Source organism: Triticum aestivum, chromosome 3D, assembly GCF_018294505.1.
Source record: "Triticum aestivum cultivar Chinese Spring chromosome 3D, IWGSC CS RefSeq v2.1, whole genome shotgun sequence".
NCBI lineage: Eukaryota > Viridiplantae > Streptophyta > Magnoliopsida > Poales > Poaceae > Triticum > Triticum aestivum.
In genome coordinates, this window is record NC_057802.1 from 278,969,564 (window position 1) to 278,985,779 (window position 16,216).

Sequence of the window (16,216 nt, forward strand, 5' to 3'; positions counted from 1 at the left end):
CAATGTGTTGCCGATGCAATGATGATGATGCCATGATGATGCATAAATAATAACAGACAAATATAATGTTAGGGTTACTTTGCGTTGTTACTAAGACATTAGCACTATCCATTTTCTGGTAGGTCCAAGTGAACACTCAACCGATCGGTGCTCGAGGTTCATTAGGAAACATGTAACCCTAGATCTTGTCCTCTCTTTACAAGGCGAGACGGGGGTAGTTTGAGATCATCTGACATATCAGCATTGTCTTGGTAGCAACAATACATTCATATAAAGAAACAATACATTCATATTGTAACTCCCCTCACACGTAACGTTTTCCCTTCCATCAATCAAAGCAAAGTAGGAGTAGGGTTTTCGCTCACCCGTGAGGGCCCGAACCTGGGAAGTACCCGTGGGCGATCCCATCTAGAACATTCGGTCGCGCACTCTATCCTACCGAAGCTACTAACGATTTTCAGTACCATCACTAACCTTCAGCTCAACATGATTAGTTTAAAAAAAATGAACATCCGCTTACGTTGGCCCGGTCTAGTGACCCCAGTATGTCGTTCGGTGGCCGAGGTCATTGCCTTGGGATTGACCGCGTTCGGGCGCTCTACAATTGGATGGACAACACGGCCATCATCTGCAAGGGTAGAAAAGAGGATGATCTAAAGACAAATTGGAGGTGTGATCTTTTTTTTCTTCCATTAACCCACGGACATGTTTGCTACTCCTTCCGTCCCATAATATAAGAACGTTTTTGACACTAGTTGACATAAAATTTCCCTTGCAAAAGTAGAGCAGCGCCAATGAATGAAGTTTGAAATATGTAACAGTACAGCACCTTATACATAGCCATAGAGCATAGCAGGAAACAATTCATGAACATCTCAGGAAGTGCCGAAACACCCTTCACCTGTCCTATATCATAGAGAAATATTAAGAGCATATTTGTTTTGCGTTAATAGACACAGCAAGAATTATCATGCTTTTTCCTTGAAACATAGGCAAGACGGATCCCTACTCAACTACGGAGACAGGAGGGCAAACAGCTGATCTCATTTCACAGAACGAAACACCAGTGTGTATTATCGAACTTGCGTCTGCTCATCACTGCCAAGTGTTAATTTTCTCATTCTTCACCACCAAGGTTCCGTGCGTTTTACAAAACTGAGACGGTGCCAGCTCAGCTTAATCTAAACTAACCTGGACTCCTATCACCAGTAAGATGCCATTTCATTTCACTAAACAATTCACAGAATCAAAGCAGCACCTGATTCCCCCGTGTCACACCATACCAACTCTGTGTGCTGTCCAGATACAGGCGATGCCAAGGCACGGTAAGGGTACAGAGATAAGATACCGTGGCACGCTGATTCTTGCGAGTATTCACACAACATTTTGATTAGTAATGATGCATTCGGAATCCTTCCTGCTAGATTGCCTATCCCATTTCATGGTTAGGATGCCTATGATCTGCGAAAAAAAAAAGATAATTTTAGTTGCGGTGCCCAGGAAAGCAGTGACGGGCAGGTGAACTGCACGGCTAGGTAATAGATGGGTGCAGTTACCTGCAGATGCCTTAGCGGAACTCTTCATGGAAGTAGTCCTCGTCATCGCTGAAGTAAACACTACCATAAAATGCATAGGGGTTCTCGATCATCTCTTCCAGTGTTAGCCTTCCATCATGATCTTTGTCTGCCTAATTTTTTTTGGAAAAAGCAAATCAAATCGAGGACAAAAGAGACCCCACACATGTTTCCTCATAAGCTGAAGTACAATTGCCCTTTTGCTTGACCATGTATCAAGTACTCCATCCATCCTAAAATAAGTGTCTCAAGCTTAGTACAACTTTGTACTAGAGTTAGTACAAAGTTGAGAAACTTATTTGGGACGGAGGGAGTATAAAAGTAAGTTCAAATAGCTGCAGTTAGTTACTAGCCAAATGAGATTGATGACCACCCCTAGTCAAAAACGTCTAGGATAATGGCAAAAAATAAGATATGAGAAAACAAAAAGCTGCTTCACCATATAAGTATAAATCCTGAACTAACAAATTAGCATTTCGAAGAACTTCAATCCCTTTAGCATCATTTTCATTATGCACATAGACATAACAGCAGCATGCTAACGTACCTTGAATTCTTCAACGATTATCTTACGCAACATATACATAATAAACAGAACCTCGCGCTATTCTAAGGTCTCAGTTAATAAGAGAAAATTAAGTAAAAAAAGCTCCAGCGGGGATGCGGATCAAACCTCTGAAATAGCATGTGTGGCTTGCTGTCTGGCATAATAGCGTTCTGACAGATGGAGCTTATCAAGAACAGGTTCTAGTTCATGCTCTGAAATGAACCTACATAAGAAAAGTTCAAATGCATAAAAAAGAAGTTGGTCATATGAGAAATTTCATCACTGGAAGTCCTAAATCAAAGCTGCAATCATGTACCCGTCATTATCTTTGTCAAGCTTGGCAAACCGCTCCTTTGCAATTGTCATGTTCCCAATATGAGAAATAGCTGCATTCTCGTCATCATAACCATGTATATGGTCATGTAGCCCATGAAAGTATTCTTCAAAGTTTAACTTTCCATCACCATCTTTATCTCTCTGCCTGGACATGGCATATGGGCAACACAAGGAACTGTGAGTGCTCTCATATAATATAGGTAGATAATGAAATAATGGAAGGAATATTCACCTCCAGAAAAACATTTAGTGATACAAAATTCACAGCATTCCAGACAAAAAAAAGAAAATACGTATGCCCATTCAATAGGTACTTTAGTCTTTTGACCTAGCAAAACACAACGCTCTGGGATGTTACTTGCAACTGCTCAAACTTGATGTGGTTTTACCTTCTTCACAGGGTAACTATTGTAATACGATGAGGTGGTGTGTGCTTATAGGTCTACAATGTAGCTTCTTTTGCACTTAATTTAGAAAGATAGATTTTTGTTGTGACACCTAAAGAGGCACGCAATAGGGATATCTATTTCCAATTATCTCACAAATGACTTAATTGAGTGACAAAAAGTGCATCAGGTCTGACAGACACACACAGGATATCAGGATATTCATGAGGCATGACCATGGTAGAAAATTTTGGGGAGGCCGCTGTTCACCTATCAGTGACTGTGAACCAAGCAACCCCTTCATATTGAACTGTTAGACCATCCAACGAACGATGTAAATTCATGTACTCTATAAAGATTAGCATTGTAAAATTTTGCTGCTTTAATCTGCATTAAGGTACTAGCAGGAAATCAGGACTACTAGCTAAGTACCAAGTACTAGTCGTCTGCAGTAGGTTCAAGTTTAAACCCAAGTCCGCATACTTGTCTGCTTTAATCTGCACGGAAATCAGGATTGCGGAAAAGGAAGAATTTACCTTAATTCTTGTCTGCAGAGCAAGTTGATAATTTTAGGATTCTCCGAATCACTTGGATTAAGAAAGCTGCAGTAAAGAAATACAGAAAGTATTAATATACAATCAAGAACCACATGATCTTTTGTACACTGAAATGAATGCATACTCGTGAAACTCAGTTTTATTGAGGAAACCATCCCCGTTGACGTCCGAAGCATTGAAGTGCTCCTCTTTCCACCACGGGAACCCCAGTGAGTTGCCATCTCCTGCAAATCATTAGCTAGTAAGTTCATTCGCATTATATTATTCCATGATGATTTTTTTTTCCTTTTTTTGGCTCGCTGAGTTCATTCATGTGCAAAGAAGAAGAAAATGCGGGGAAGAGTTGTACCATGGGACTGTTGGCGCAGCGCCCGGAAAGTAGTGAAGGAGACGATCCCGTTGCCGTTCTTGTCGTAGAGCTCCATCTCCCTGGCGGAGCGATGGAGCTGGTCGGCCCTGGCCTGATCGAGGTTCCACCTGATGAGCTCATCGAGGGAGACGAAGCCGTCCTTGGGGCTGAGGTCGATCTTGGGGAAAAGCGCGCGGATGCGGTCGGAGACGTTGAAGCGATCGTCGTCGTTGATGAAGTCCTCTTCCTCCCTGAGGAACTCCTCCCACTCCTTCATGTGGTCGTCCTTCTCGGCGTCGCCATGGAGGATGCGGTAGTGCTCGCGCTCCCACTCCTTGTCCTCCAGCCGCCGCTCCAGCTCGGCGATGGCCGGGTCGAAGGGCGCCGCGTGGCGGTTTCCTCCGGAATCGTGGACGGCGCCGGCCCCGTAGGAAGAAGCGACGGCGGCGGAGTTCTTGGGGTGGAGCTTGAGGCGGCGGTGGGGGCTGCGGCCGTGGGGCTGGAGGCGGGGGGTGTAGGAGGCAAGGAGTATGAACATGAGTAATGAGATAGTGACCACGCAGAGGAAGAGGACCGCGGCCGGAGACTTCCGCCCCGGCGAGGCCGCCGCCGGCGGCGTCATCGCCGGCAAGAGAACGGGAGGCGAGGGGGGACGAGCGGTCGGTTTACGGGTCGGAGATTTGGACCCGCTGGCCCATAACGGGTGGCGTGAGCATAACGTGATGACGTCCAAAGCGCTGGCCGCGCCAATAGTCTCTCTACACGCGTGCTGTGTGAGCACTTGAGCCAGTTTTTCCTTGTCCAGTAATTAATGTGTGCAAAAGAGCATTCCAGTGGGCGAATCAGCTGTAGAATCCATTAATTAACGGACATGTTAAAAAATCGTCAGATTTTTAACCATGACAAATCTGACATCCAGGATGGCGAATTATGTTGACGCAAGCATGGCAATTTCTTGCGAGAACATAACTTCAAATCAGATTTGTAGTGGAATCCATTAATTAATTAATGTTCCAAACACAGTACGATAACAAGAGGTGGCATCTGTAACTAACTCATTTGCAAAGTTTGCTGGCAAAAACACTCACTGCGTGTACACAAGCCTGCCTCATCTTATACAGAATGAGAGCACATATACTATCTGGAAAAAAGCAACACTTTGTCATATGATTGTGCGGAGATGCCAGGCTTGATGGTCGCCCAAAATAGCATCCGGCTCAGCTAGTTCCACATCGGCGATGGGATCATGTCTTGAGAGGAGCTTTCTTCACCCTGTCGGAGATTCGGTCAGGTGCATTGGTGTGCGACTTGAAACGGCCTCGTCCGCCCTCCTCTTTTTCCTGAATCAATCCAAGTTGTTGCACATCCGCAGGGAGGGTTAGCATCTTGTAATGTTTTCAAGGATGTGATTATTGAGCTATACGAAAGAAAGAATAACCGACCTTCTTCTTTACTATCTGGACCACATCCTCGTCTTCAAGACCATGGCCAAGACCACAATGCTGTGGATAGTGCCGAGCACTCGTTCCCCACACGAGCACATATTTCACATCCTTGAGTAAGCTCCTGTGGATGTGATTGCAGAAGTCTTCAACTGTGCAACCACCCCTATCCTGATTCATTCATGCCAACACAACAATACCACAACCATCAGACCCATTTCAGTGCAAGCATGCATGGCATGATAGAGAGAGAGAGAGAGAGAGAGAGAGAGAGAGAGAGAGAGAGCAAACATACACTAGAAAGAACCACTGGATCTCCGAAATCGGGCTGCTGACCCTGCGGCTTTGTATACACTCTCACCAGACCCATTTCCTCCCACATTCTTGCTAATAGCCTGTCCAAGTTCAACTGCAAACAAGGACGATTCACTTCTTTTAAGCAAAAAAATTGTGAAACAAAACAACTTACTGTAACATCTACACTAGCAAACACCAATTTTAATTATCCTGGACACCAATTTTTTAACTTTTGACACCCCACAAATAATCAAGGAGGAAACATACCTGCAAATTGCAGCTGATAACAAGTGAATTTGGTTGCCGAGCAAGATTATCCACATCATCAATACCCACAACATCAATCTTATTATATACATAAACACACTTGATGTACTTCCGATTTCCTTCAATCACATCAATCAGATCATCCACAGTAGAATCCTCACGGAATAATACCTACAAGTAAATTAAAGTAATGAGTTAAAATTGAAAAGGTGCACACATAACACCACTAACACACACAGGCATGCACCTCTGCATTATGAATTTTGTACTCATGCAGTATCTGATAGCAGAGCTTCTCATCAATATGAGTTAAAGGTGCTGTGCTGTTGAAAGAAATCCCACCAGTCTTCTTCCTCTTGAAGTATATCTATTTGTACACACAAAAAAGTGATTCATCAACCAAGAAAAACATGTATAAATAACAAATACATATATCAACTTCCTCGTAATCAACAGAATGTAACTAATACAAACCAGCAATTTAGGACAACACCATAAGACATGTAGTATGACTAACTCATAGAGCTGGTTGGATGAGTCACTTGTCCGTTACAAACCCTAAAAGTACCACAAACTTAAACAATTGTGATGGATGCTCGATTCTTCACAAAAAGGTGATTTAGAACATCGATAACTCGCCATACTATGCTAACCGGTTTTTAGCCCATTCTCCCTTCATCTCCACAGTCCAACCAAATTTATTATGACTGCCATGCATAATTAATAATAACACACACACAGTCATGTGGTATGTGCTGGCCAGATGAACTTTGTGCATTCTTTGAACATTGTACTCCCTTCATCTCCACAGTCCAACCAAATTTATTATGACTGCTGTACATAATTAATAATAACACACACACACACACACTGTCATGTGGTATTTGTTGGCCAGATGAACTTTGTGCATTCTTTGAACATTGTACTTGGCAATACTTTCCCAGCACACACAAAAAAAAGGAGCTGATTCAGTTTTAGATTGGCACAATTACACATCCAAGGCAGATAGTCAGATGTATGTGGACATTGACTTTAGCCATACAGTATGTCTTCTATATATTTGTCTTATGAGTTATGTCCATTTGGGTTTGTCCTAGTTCGCAGTTCACACCAAGTGACTAAAGAAATATATACCTGAGGAGGCCTTTTGTTCAGACGGAGGCCAACAGCTTCCAGTTCTCTAGTTAATATTTGGCGATGCCCTTCACTCTGAAAACAAAAATAGAGCATGAATCCAATAAGCAACTAGAACTCGGGTAATGCCCGGTCATGTGCAATCATCATGTATAAGAAGGGGAAGATTGCATGTAAATAATTCTTCTTATTTATATCATTTTTTAAATAACATACACACCACAACCCTTCATCTCCATTAAGAAGATTTTGAGAAGTTTCAAGCAGCCATACCATTAACTTAAAGAATAAATATGGCATACATTTATCTCTTCAACAGTTTAGCAATATCTCAGCAGATTTGAGAACACGTATCCCAACTACCATACAACATTAGGTGAAAAAGGATAGTATTAATATTAACCAGCCAGGTCCTCTGCGTCTCTTTAACATTATTATAACGGAAATTGCGTTAGAACTTTCTAAATTATCGCCACCTTCTCACCTGCTCCCCGCAACTTGTTTTCTTCCTTAGGTCTCCCTACTTGCCGGTTGTCTCTGTTCTCACATGGCCATTTCAGTTAGTCTAATGGTGAAAAGGAGCCATGTGAGGAACAGAGTAAAGTTAAGGGAGCAAAGTAAGAAATGACGAATGTAGAGAGCTCCAGTGTAATTTCTCTTAAGACGCCACTCATTTTTCTCTTACTTTCCAAGCCATCCTTTTTTTAAACTGCTTTCTTTATTTTGTCACCAATTTTTCCTTCTGATCATCTGACTTCAATTTTTGCAGCCTAAAACTTTCCCCATGAATAAGATAATTTTATAACATGGTGTTGAAGGGATTAGATGAGAACGTTCATACTTGAAGCATTCTACCATGAAAAAGGTGACATTCCGGCTGCTCTTGTGAACAAGATCCAAGTTATGGGGGCCAGAATAGCCTATTCTGTCGTTAAAATAGGAAGCACGCTACCCAAAAGAACCTAGAGTCCAGGACATGTTTCCATTGCCTTACAGTTCCCCCTTGTCTCTAATCATAAAGTATTGATTATGCTTAAAAAAAATCATATCTTCTTAAAATTGAGCAAACAGGAATGTCCAAGCAATGAAGCAAAGCTTGTGACTTGAGTGGGGTAAAGATGCACTACTTACTTTTGAGGCGTCAAGAACCATAAGCACGAGATCCGATGACTTGGCGACAGCGATAACCTGAAAACAGCAACAACGATGTAAAATCAAAGTAATGTCACCAAGTGAATTATCCTTATAATTAAACCAACAGTATTTACCTGCCTACCACGCCCCTTGCCTTCAGAGGCGCCTTCAATGATACCGGGAAGATCAAGAAGCTGGATTTTGGTGTCATTGTAATGGATAATACCAGGAATGCAAGTGAGGGTTGTGAACTCATATGATGCAGCTTCAGAATGTGTCCCGGTCAGCATAGTTAAAAGAGTTGACTTTCCAACACTGCAATATGAAACTCGTGTGAGTCATAATGACATTATACCTAAGTGGATAACTAGATCGAACCTTGTATGCATAGCAATACAAACAGGAAACTTTTACCTAAGTTAGTAACCATGTAGAAAAGGGCAGGAGATTAATATTGGGTAAAAGAAAGTAGGTATAAGTTATAGCATTTTTTTCCTAGGGAAAAAGGTAGAGGCACAAGTACTACACATGAGTTGGGTCATCAGATAATTCAGATATCACATCTCCATTTTATCCAACCCGATGGTTGAATTAGATTGACAGAGAGACATGGGTCAAGAATACAAGTAAGCACAGCACATGATACATCTGGAAGACGGAACATTCTTCCTATTATAAAACAGCACAAGAATTAACAATCTAGTGCTACAAACCAAAATGCTTGAGAACCCACAAAACAGTACTCAGTTTGTAGGCATAAGAAAGAGACCTGGGAAACCCTATAAGCGCAACACGACCGTGCCCAAACTTTGTGACCTCAAAACCATCTCCTCCAGCACTGGCACCCTATATCAACAACATGAGACAGCTGCTGTTACTAGAAATCTTTGAAGTTAAAGGGAGTAAAAGAATTTAGTACGGATTGACTAAGAAAAAACAAAACAATAGTTATGTATGATCATCTAAATTGTGCAGCGCCATAAATTAGAAGTACCTTTGGAGGCTCTAATAACTGTGTCCTCAGTTTTGCAATTTTTGCCTTCAGTTGTCCAAGATGATATTCTGTGTGACAATAAAAACTTAAGTTAGTCTCTAGAACCAGAAAACAGCGTTTAGTATATCACGTAGCATACCACAATGACCCGTTGCAAAATAAGGATAAACCACAAATACTAGTTGATAGAAAATTAATTATCATTGTTTTTCAGGCGTCACTTAGGCGACAGGGCGCTCTCCGACAGCATGGCGCCGAGCTCGCCTTTGGTAGCTTTGAAAGGCGTCCGCCTTAGAGCTTTGAGGCGTCTGGACGTATCTTAGGCACACAAGGCGCAACCTTGGGCCAAATCAAACGCCATAGTCAGAGCAGGCAGCGGGTAACTGAGCTGTCCCGAGGGAACAAGGGCAGGACTGTGGCGCGCAAGTAAGGTGAGAAGGAGGGGAAAGAGGGAAACAAACCAGGCTACCCAAGTGCTTGCAGAGAAAGAGCTCTCTCCTCTCTGGCGGCGGCTGCAGAGTGGAGAACCAACGTCCACGGCTCAGCTCTGTGCCAACTTCCTCCTCTCCGGTCTCGGCTCCCCCTCTGGCGCAGCCCTCTCCCAGCAGCGCAGCAAGGTCTGGCTCTCGTCCTCTCTCTCTTCCCCCCCTCGTCTACTTCTTCCTTCCATCCCGTCCCAGTTCTCTGTTTCTCCAAACAATTGAGAGGATGACTTCCTCTGGCACAGATCTGCCAGCTTTCTCTCCGGTTTCTACTCCCCATCCTCTGGCGCAGGTGCGGAGCACTCCCCCAGCAGCAGCAAGATATGGCTCCTCTCCCCCCTCCTTTCTCTTCTCCCCGCCCTCCCTTGTTTTCATCCCCGCCCGGTGCTCTGTTTCTGTGTGTGCCTGGCCGCATGTCTGCTCTTTTTCTCCTCCACCTCTGCTTCTTCTTCTCATCTACATCTGCTTCTTCTCCTCCACATCTTTGACGGTCCTTCCTTAGTGTCGCTGCAGTAGCCAAGTGTCCCTGCTCTGATGGATCGAGCACCTGCCACCTGGTAATGTGTATGATCTGTCTAATGATCCTAGGAGAAAAGCTATATCCAACAACCCAACTTGGAAATATGTGTTCTGGCCAGCCTTAGAGAGGAAAATTTTACTCCAGTGTACGTAGTCCATGCTGGAGTGAGAAGGTTGAAGCAGCACTTTGGGGTTTCAGTGATGTGGATAAGTGTCCCAAGGCACCCGTGAAAATTAGTAAAGAGATGCACTACTTCTTAAACACAAGAAAATTTAAAGCTACGTAGCGATGTATAGATGAGGGGGATGAAGCTCAAGTTCAGAGGCATCATCCCCTCATCTACACAAGATGATTTGGGGCCTGTGCTTTGCATACAGCCATCATGTTATGAAACTTGTGGTGCATTTATGTTAACGCTAGTTGTTGAATCTCCTAATTCGCTGTCATATATTATATATTATGTGTCTAATGCATCGCCTCGCCTTATGCTTTAAGCGTGCAAAAGGTGAGTCGGTGCTACAGAGCCTTGCTCGCTTTATCGCCTTGAAAACATTGTTGATTGTCAAGAAAAACTTGAGGTTACAGACTGAAAGGCACAAATTGTGCATACATACAAATGCACATACAGTTCCTTGCTAATTTGTTTTTCTCTACAATTTTTCTGGCTGTTATCTGACCAGCAGTCTTGGCGAAATATTTTTGAGAATTAGAGGTTTTTCTCTGCAACAAATTCCCTTACATATTGTGCATATATATTTTGCAAAATACATACCTGTTTGTAACAGTATGGAAAGTGTTCATACCAAAATGCATAAAGATGGATAGACATGAAACAATTGGTTGATTTGAACTAAAAAGAACATAAGGACGGAAAAGGATTGTTCTTGATCCAGTAATCATGAATTACATAGATGTGCAGGCCCCTGTGGGAAAACCATTTGTCTGGAAATTTTAGAATTATCATAAATCCACCAGTGGATGCACAATGAGTATACAGACTGTCCGATTTACTTATACGTCTAGGACAATGAACGGCCATGTGATCACAGATTATAGCTACAGAACAAAATGTCTGTCTAAATTTTCTAACAGAGGTACGAAAACATAGAAAGCATGAGCAAAGTAGAAATTGATAATCCAAGAAAGGCCGAAACCAGAATACATCCATTTCACTTCCACCAGAATCCCCTCCCCAGCTTATATTTCATCACTAGATAAAGTGGCACAGTAGAGTAGAAAAAGAACAAACAGTAGGCAGTGATGAGCAATAATCCCGCGGTAGTGATTTCAAGGGGCAATGAAGGCAACACAACCTGTTGCTTTGTTCTTCTGCGTCCGGGCCATCTCGGCCTCAATCTCCTTGATCCTCTCGAGGATACCCATCTTTCACCTTGTGAGGTACGCACCTTTCTCCCCACGAAGACAGACTCAGATCGATCTTACATGAGAAGAAGAAAGATCTGTTGGATTCGATTGCTCGCAGCGAGGAAAAGACGAGGGGCAAGACGGAGAAGAGTATAAACAAGCTAGGGCCTCCTCACCAGCCGTAGGAATCGCGGCGGGGCGGATCTCGACTCCACTCCCAGTGCAGTGGAGGGGCTTCGAGGTGTGCTCCGGTGCGAGAAGGGGGCGCAGGAGGGGTTTCGGCGGCGCTGGGGCTTTGGGCCGGAAGAGGTGAAGGGGAGCACGGTGAGGTGAGAAGAAGGCTGGTTCAAGGGCGGCAGGGATCACGTTTCGTCAGCCCGTGGTCGATTGGATGGCCTTGATTGATTTGATCCTACACGCCTATTTCTCCGATTTTGCGTTTTGAGGTTTGCGTGCAGCTTAAAAAAGAACTATTATGCGTTGTTATATTTTTTGCGAAAAAAGCATCCGGATCTTTTATAGAAATTTAAAATCAGTTGGCTGTCTTGCCGTCCGATCTAGATCGCATCATCCAACATAGATTGACCCAGTTCGTCCTTCTGTCCCTACCCCACGCAGCACCCCCTTCCATGGTTCGCTCGTTGACAGCTGCATCACTCCCCTTCTTCCATCCGTTCATGCAGCCACGCCAGCCACATGACGGCAACTGGTGGCCATGCGACGACAACTGCCGTCTTCCCCCACCCCGGCAGCGCCCGATGACGGTGTTGCATGTATATCTCAGCGTCACCCTCGTAACTGTCGACGACATGACCGACCTTGCAACGCTCGTGCCAGTTGTGCCCCCTACTTGCAGTGCCGGCGAGATCTCGTGGTTATGAACGAGCGCCGCATTGTAGCATCCTGCCGCCGGGCGTTGCAGCACCACGAGCAAAATCTACGTTGCAGCATCCGTCGCGGCGAAGATCCATGGTGGCAACACCATAGACAAAGTGATGCATTGTGGCATCCTCCGCAGGCGAGGGTCCACGATGGCAGCACCATGGGCAAGTGCTGCATTGCAGTAGCCGCCGCCGACATGATTCGTGGTTGCAGCAGACGGAGAGATCGTGTAGTTCCAGGAGCAAGGGTTGCATACTTGCATTGCAGCACCGGCGCCGCGCGAGATCTTCGACATGGTTACTGCTCGGCCGCGGAAAAACAAAAAACCTCAGGCGCGACGCTCTCCGCAACACCGAGCACTCCCACGACGATGTACGACGTTGCACTAGAGCGCTCTTCAACACCAGGCTCCCCCCTCCGCAGCACCAGCGACTGCACTGGCGCACTCTACAACACCGACTCCAGCGAGGCCGACGTGGGGGAGCTGCAGGCTAGCGCGGTGTTGCAGGTCATCGGCTGCTGGAGTGCTACAGGTCGCCGGCGGGTGCTGCAAGCGGCCCCAGGGCTGCTCTCAACGAGCAGCAATGGCGAAGAGCTGAGGTAGACAGGTGGTGACAAAGGTAGGAGAAAGAGGAAAAGAAACGAGTGGCCAGCATCGGTTGAGGCTTAGAGATAAGGTGTGTGGCGGGTAGCCTGACGAGGATGCGTGGCGCACGGTCGACCGACTGATTCCTTCCTAGAAATCATCTGGTTGATTTCAAGAGTTTTCCATGTATAAATCATCCCAAACATAATAAAAATTACATCGAGGTACTTAAACCATCAAACGATCAATAGCACGAGTCGTCGATGGGACATTGTCTTTGTGCACGTGCCATTAAGTATCAGCGCTCTGAGTCGTAATCATCGTTGCTGAACCCTTAAATCGGTCTGAAGTGTCTGACATCATAACTCGTCGTCGCACACACGCGACAAGAAATCCTAATCTCTAACCTCACGGCACCAAGGCGATGGCAGGAATCTACAATGGAGCTCTATCGACTCTGTCTAGATGGACAAACTCGAGGAGAATCGAAGCCCGAAAGACCAACTCGATGAAGAAGCGTCGCCATCCGCACGAACGTCAGCCCGTGATAACCCACAAGTATAGGGGATCAATTGTAGCTTTTTCGATAAATAAGATTGCTGTCGGGGATATACCCCGCGGTATGACCCGGCCAGACTTGGCGACTCACCAGAGACCTGGCTGGAGCTTGGCGACTCACTGGTGATCCGCCCGAACATGGCGATTCACAAGTAACCCGCCTGGACATTGTGACTCACTGGAGACCCGGCGGGCGGATCAGACGAACGACAAGGCCCAAGGCCCAGCAGGCTGGCTTATACTCTGGTGGGTCGGTTTAAGGAGAAAGGGATGACGACTATTTCCTTTACGAGGAAGCAAGACCCGGACTTGTATTCAACTTGTAAGAAAAGATAGACTAGTCCTAGTCCTACTAGGACTCCGCATGTAACCCGCCCCTCTAACTTATATAAGGAGGGGGCAGGGCACCCCAAAGAGGGACAAGCAAGAAGAAACAATCTCTAGGGCTAGACACAAAGAGCCGGCTTACCGGCGACTCTCTCGTGATTATAATGAGACCTAGCCACAAACAGCATGTAGGGCTATTACCGGATGATGTTTCCCGGGGCCCGAAGCTGTATAAATCCTTGTCTTGTGTTGCGTCTCTCGATTCCGCCCAACCCCTCTCAAGCTACCGCATAGATGCGTTGGCCTCGCGATTAAGTCCTGACACTAAGGACATCTGCCGTGACAATTCCACGACAGTTAGCGCCCACCGTGGGGCGTGCGCACGGTGGTGTTGAGTTCTTGGAGGGATTCTTCATGGATCGAGAAGTTTGCGACTGTCCGGTTCAAGAAGAGTCGACGCAATAAAGCCAGATGAAGGAGTGCTGGCACAGCGTGTATGAGATTGAAAAAAAAAGTTAAATTATTAAGGTTCTGGCGTTCTGTTCGCCGCCAACGCAAGGCGATCTGTTGTTGTCGGATCCGCCTCACTGTCTGATCCACCGAGTCCCTCAAATCGCTACTATGGGGTGACAGGCTCAAGTCCCGAAGCGTTTTATTTCTGCTAAACCGGCAGGAATACAAGACAAAAGCAAGCTTAGCCTGCCGTTGCAGTTTTTATGCTGCTGCTCTCGACACAGTACAAGTCCCGAAGGGACGAAAACTGTGGTTGCCTTCTGAGAAGAAATAAAAGGCAGGCGCCGATAGCGACCGCGGATCGAGTCCGTGTACTGAAGGAATCTGCTGGCAGCAATTGGAAAGAATTAGAAAGACCAGAAACTAAAAAGACTGTCCGATTGACAGTAGTACTACTACTTGATGGGCACGAAGATGAAGACTGCATTAATTAATACTAGCACTTTGATGTTCAACTAGGATTGCTACTTCCCACGCGAAGCACTTTACATCAGATGGAACTGACCGGCGGCTGCTGATTAGACCAGTCAATCATTATTCAAAGCAAAAAGTAAAGAGCAGGAAAACTAGCGCTCTAGTACTATAAAAAAAGCAACCACGACCCGGATCGGATGGGGTCGTGGGCATGGACTCGTTCCACTGCCGCTGCAGGTACCGTCGCACCAGAGGCTGCCGCCTCCGCTGCCGAATCCCGATGTCGTGGTCTCATCTTGCTGGGTGTAAGTCGCCGGCGGTGATCATCCTTCGCTGATGTCCGCCGCCGGGTTGAACCGGTTCTGCTGCCACAAGTTGCCGCCACCAAGTTACCTCGCCGGCGCGTCGAGCCACCCCGGCCACGCCGCCTCGCCTTGTTTCCAAAATGCTCTGCAGATGTCTACGGATGTAATCAGGTGCACTCGTCTCCGTTAAATTACTCTACGTATTAAGTGTGTATTATACAAAACATATGTTGTCTGCTCGTGCTATTTTATACTCGCAGATTTATTCACCTCAAGAGTTTTTTGCTGGCGATTTTTATTGCGTCACTTCCAACAATCTTTTGAGTCACCATGACGCGTGATTCAGATAGCAGACGCGTGATTCAGACAGCTTGCAACGTAGAGGACAACTCGCTCGTCCGTGACGGTTTACAACACTATGGGCGACTTACCCATCCGACCCGTGGCCGATTCTCCCGTCCATGCCGTTTTACAATGCCACGGCCGACTCGCCTGTCGATTGGGCGAATCAAGTGATATCCTTCTAAATATAATTTTGGCACATATTCCTCTTGTCAAAAAACAATCACTCTGGTCTGTGATATTTTTTAGGCAGGACAGCTATTAAAAGAAAAAGGATGGTGTTATGTCACGGATGCATGTTCGGCGGTGCTGCATGGCTTCATGGGCACCCGTACCGCGGTCCGGTTTACATCAAACGCGCCAGCTGACTCGCTCGTCCGCACCGTCTTACAACGCCACGGACGACTCGCTCGTCCGCCCTCGCGGCCGGTTCACGTGTCCGCACCAGCTTACAACGCCGTGGCCGACTCGCTGTCCGCGCCGGCTTACAACGCCACGGTCGACTCACCCGTCTGCACCGGTTTACCACGCCGCGGCCGGTTCACCCGTGAGCGACTTCAACTTCACCTAGCAATCATTAATTTCATGGCGGATTATTTCCGGCCTGGCACATCAGGTGATATCCATCTAAAATATATCTTATTGGTACATATTATTTTTTATCAAAGAGCAGTTTATCTTTGTCTTGGTCTGCAATATTGTTGATGCAGGACAATTGTTCACTACATCAAAACGATGTGGTTAACTCGCCCATCCGCACCGGCTTACAACGCCACGGCGGCTCATCTGTCTGTGCCGCCTCTGATGCAACGGTCGTCTTTACCATCCGTTTCTCGCGGCCTGGTCTATATCAACATACCGGGCCACACCCGTCTGCGTGAGCTGATTATTGAGTATGAGCAAGT

The 16,216-nt window shown here is 45.8% G+C and overlaps 2 protein-coding genes across 2 annotated transcripts; both read right to left on the reverse strand.

Annotated features, from left to right (window-relative positions):
* Positions 1-1,071: 1,071 nt before the first annotated feature.
* On the reverse strand, positions 1,072-4,463 carry LOC123078428 (calumenin). The gene is made up of 7 exons (XM_044500938.1): positions 3,750-4,463; positions 3,525-3,624; positions 3,380-3,445; positions 2,438-2,602; positions 2,248-2,344; positions 1,557-1,687; positions 1,072-1,461 (listed from the first exon to the last, which is right to left on the reverse strand). Exons 1-6 carry the CDS (start codon positions 4,369-4,371, stop codon positions 1,568-1,570), a joined length of 1,170 nt encoding a protein of 389 aa, XP_044356873.1. The 5' UTR covers positions 4,372-4,463; the 3' UTR covers positions 1,072-1,461; positions 1,557-1,567.
* A 252-nt stretch (positions 4,464-4,715) lies between these two features.
* On the reverse strand, positions 4,716-11,800 carry LOC123078427 (developmentally-regulated G-protein 2). Its single transcript, XM_044500937.1, has 12 exons — positions 11,561-11,800; positions 11,333-11,457; positions 9,018-9,085; positions 8,793-8,869; positions 8,158-8,338; positions 8,021-8,077; positions 6,890-6,964; positions 6,003-6,122; positions 5,756-5,926; positions 5,487-5,600; positions 5,192-5,362; positions 4,716-5,089 (listed from the first exon to the last, which is right to left on the reverse strand). Exons 2-12 carry the CDS (start codon positions 11,400-11,402, stop codon positions 4,994-4,996), a joined length of 1,200 nt encoding a protein of 399 aa, XP_044356872.1. The 5' UTR covers positions 11,403-11,457; positions 11,561-11,800; the 3' UTR covers positions 4,716-4,993.
* Between the last annotated feature and the right edge of the window lie 4,416 nt (positions 11,801-16,216).

What these genes read in the sequence shown, in the direction of transcription:
- LOC123078427 (XM_044500937.1), bottom strand. Translation starts at nt 11,402, where the DNA reads ATGGGTATCCTCGAGAGGATCAAGGAGATTGAGGCCGAGATGGCCCGG. An exon ending in GCAGAAGAACAAAGCAACAG is followed by an intron (nt 9,086 to 11,332) that starts GTTGTGTTGCCT and finishes ATTGTCACACAG; the next exon opens with AATATCATCTTGGACAACTG. An exon ending in AGTTATTAGAGCCTCCAAAG is followed by an intron (nt 8,870 to 9,017) that starts GTACTTCTAATT and finishes TTGTTGATATAG; the next exon opens with GGTGCCAGTGCTGGAGGAGA.
- LOC123078428 (XM_044500938.1), bottom strand. Translation starts at nt 4,371, where the DNA reads ATGACGCCGCCGGCGGCGGCCTCGCCGGGGCGGAAGTCTCCGGCCGCG. An exon ending in AATAAAACTGAGTTTCACGA is followed by an intron (nt 3,446 to 3,524) that starts GTATGCATTCAT and finishes TCTTTACTGCAG; the next exon opens with CTTTCTTAATCCAAGTGATT. An exon ending in CTCTGCAGACAAGAATTAAG is followed by an intron (nt 2,603 to 3,379) that starts GTAAATTCTTCC and finishes TGCCATGTCCAG; the next exon opens with GCAGAGAGATAAAGATGGTG.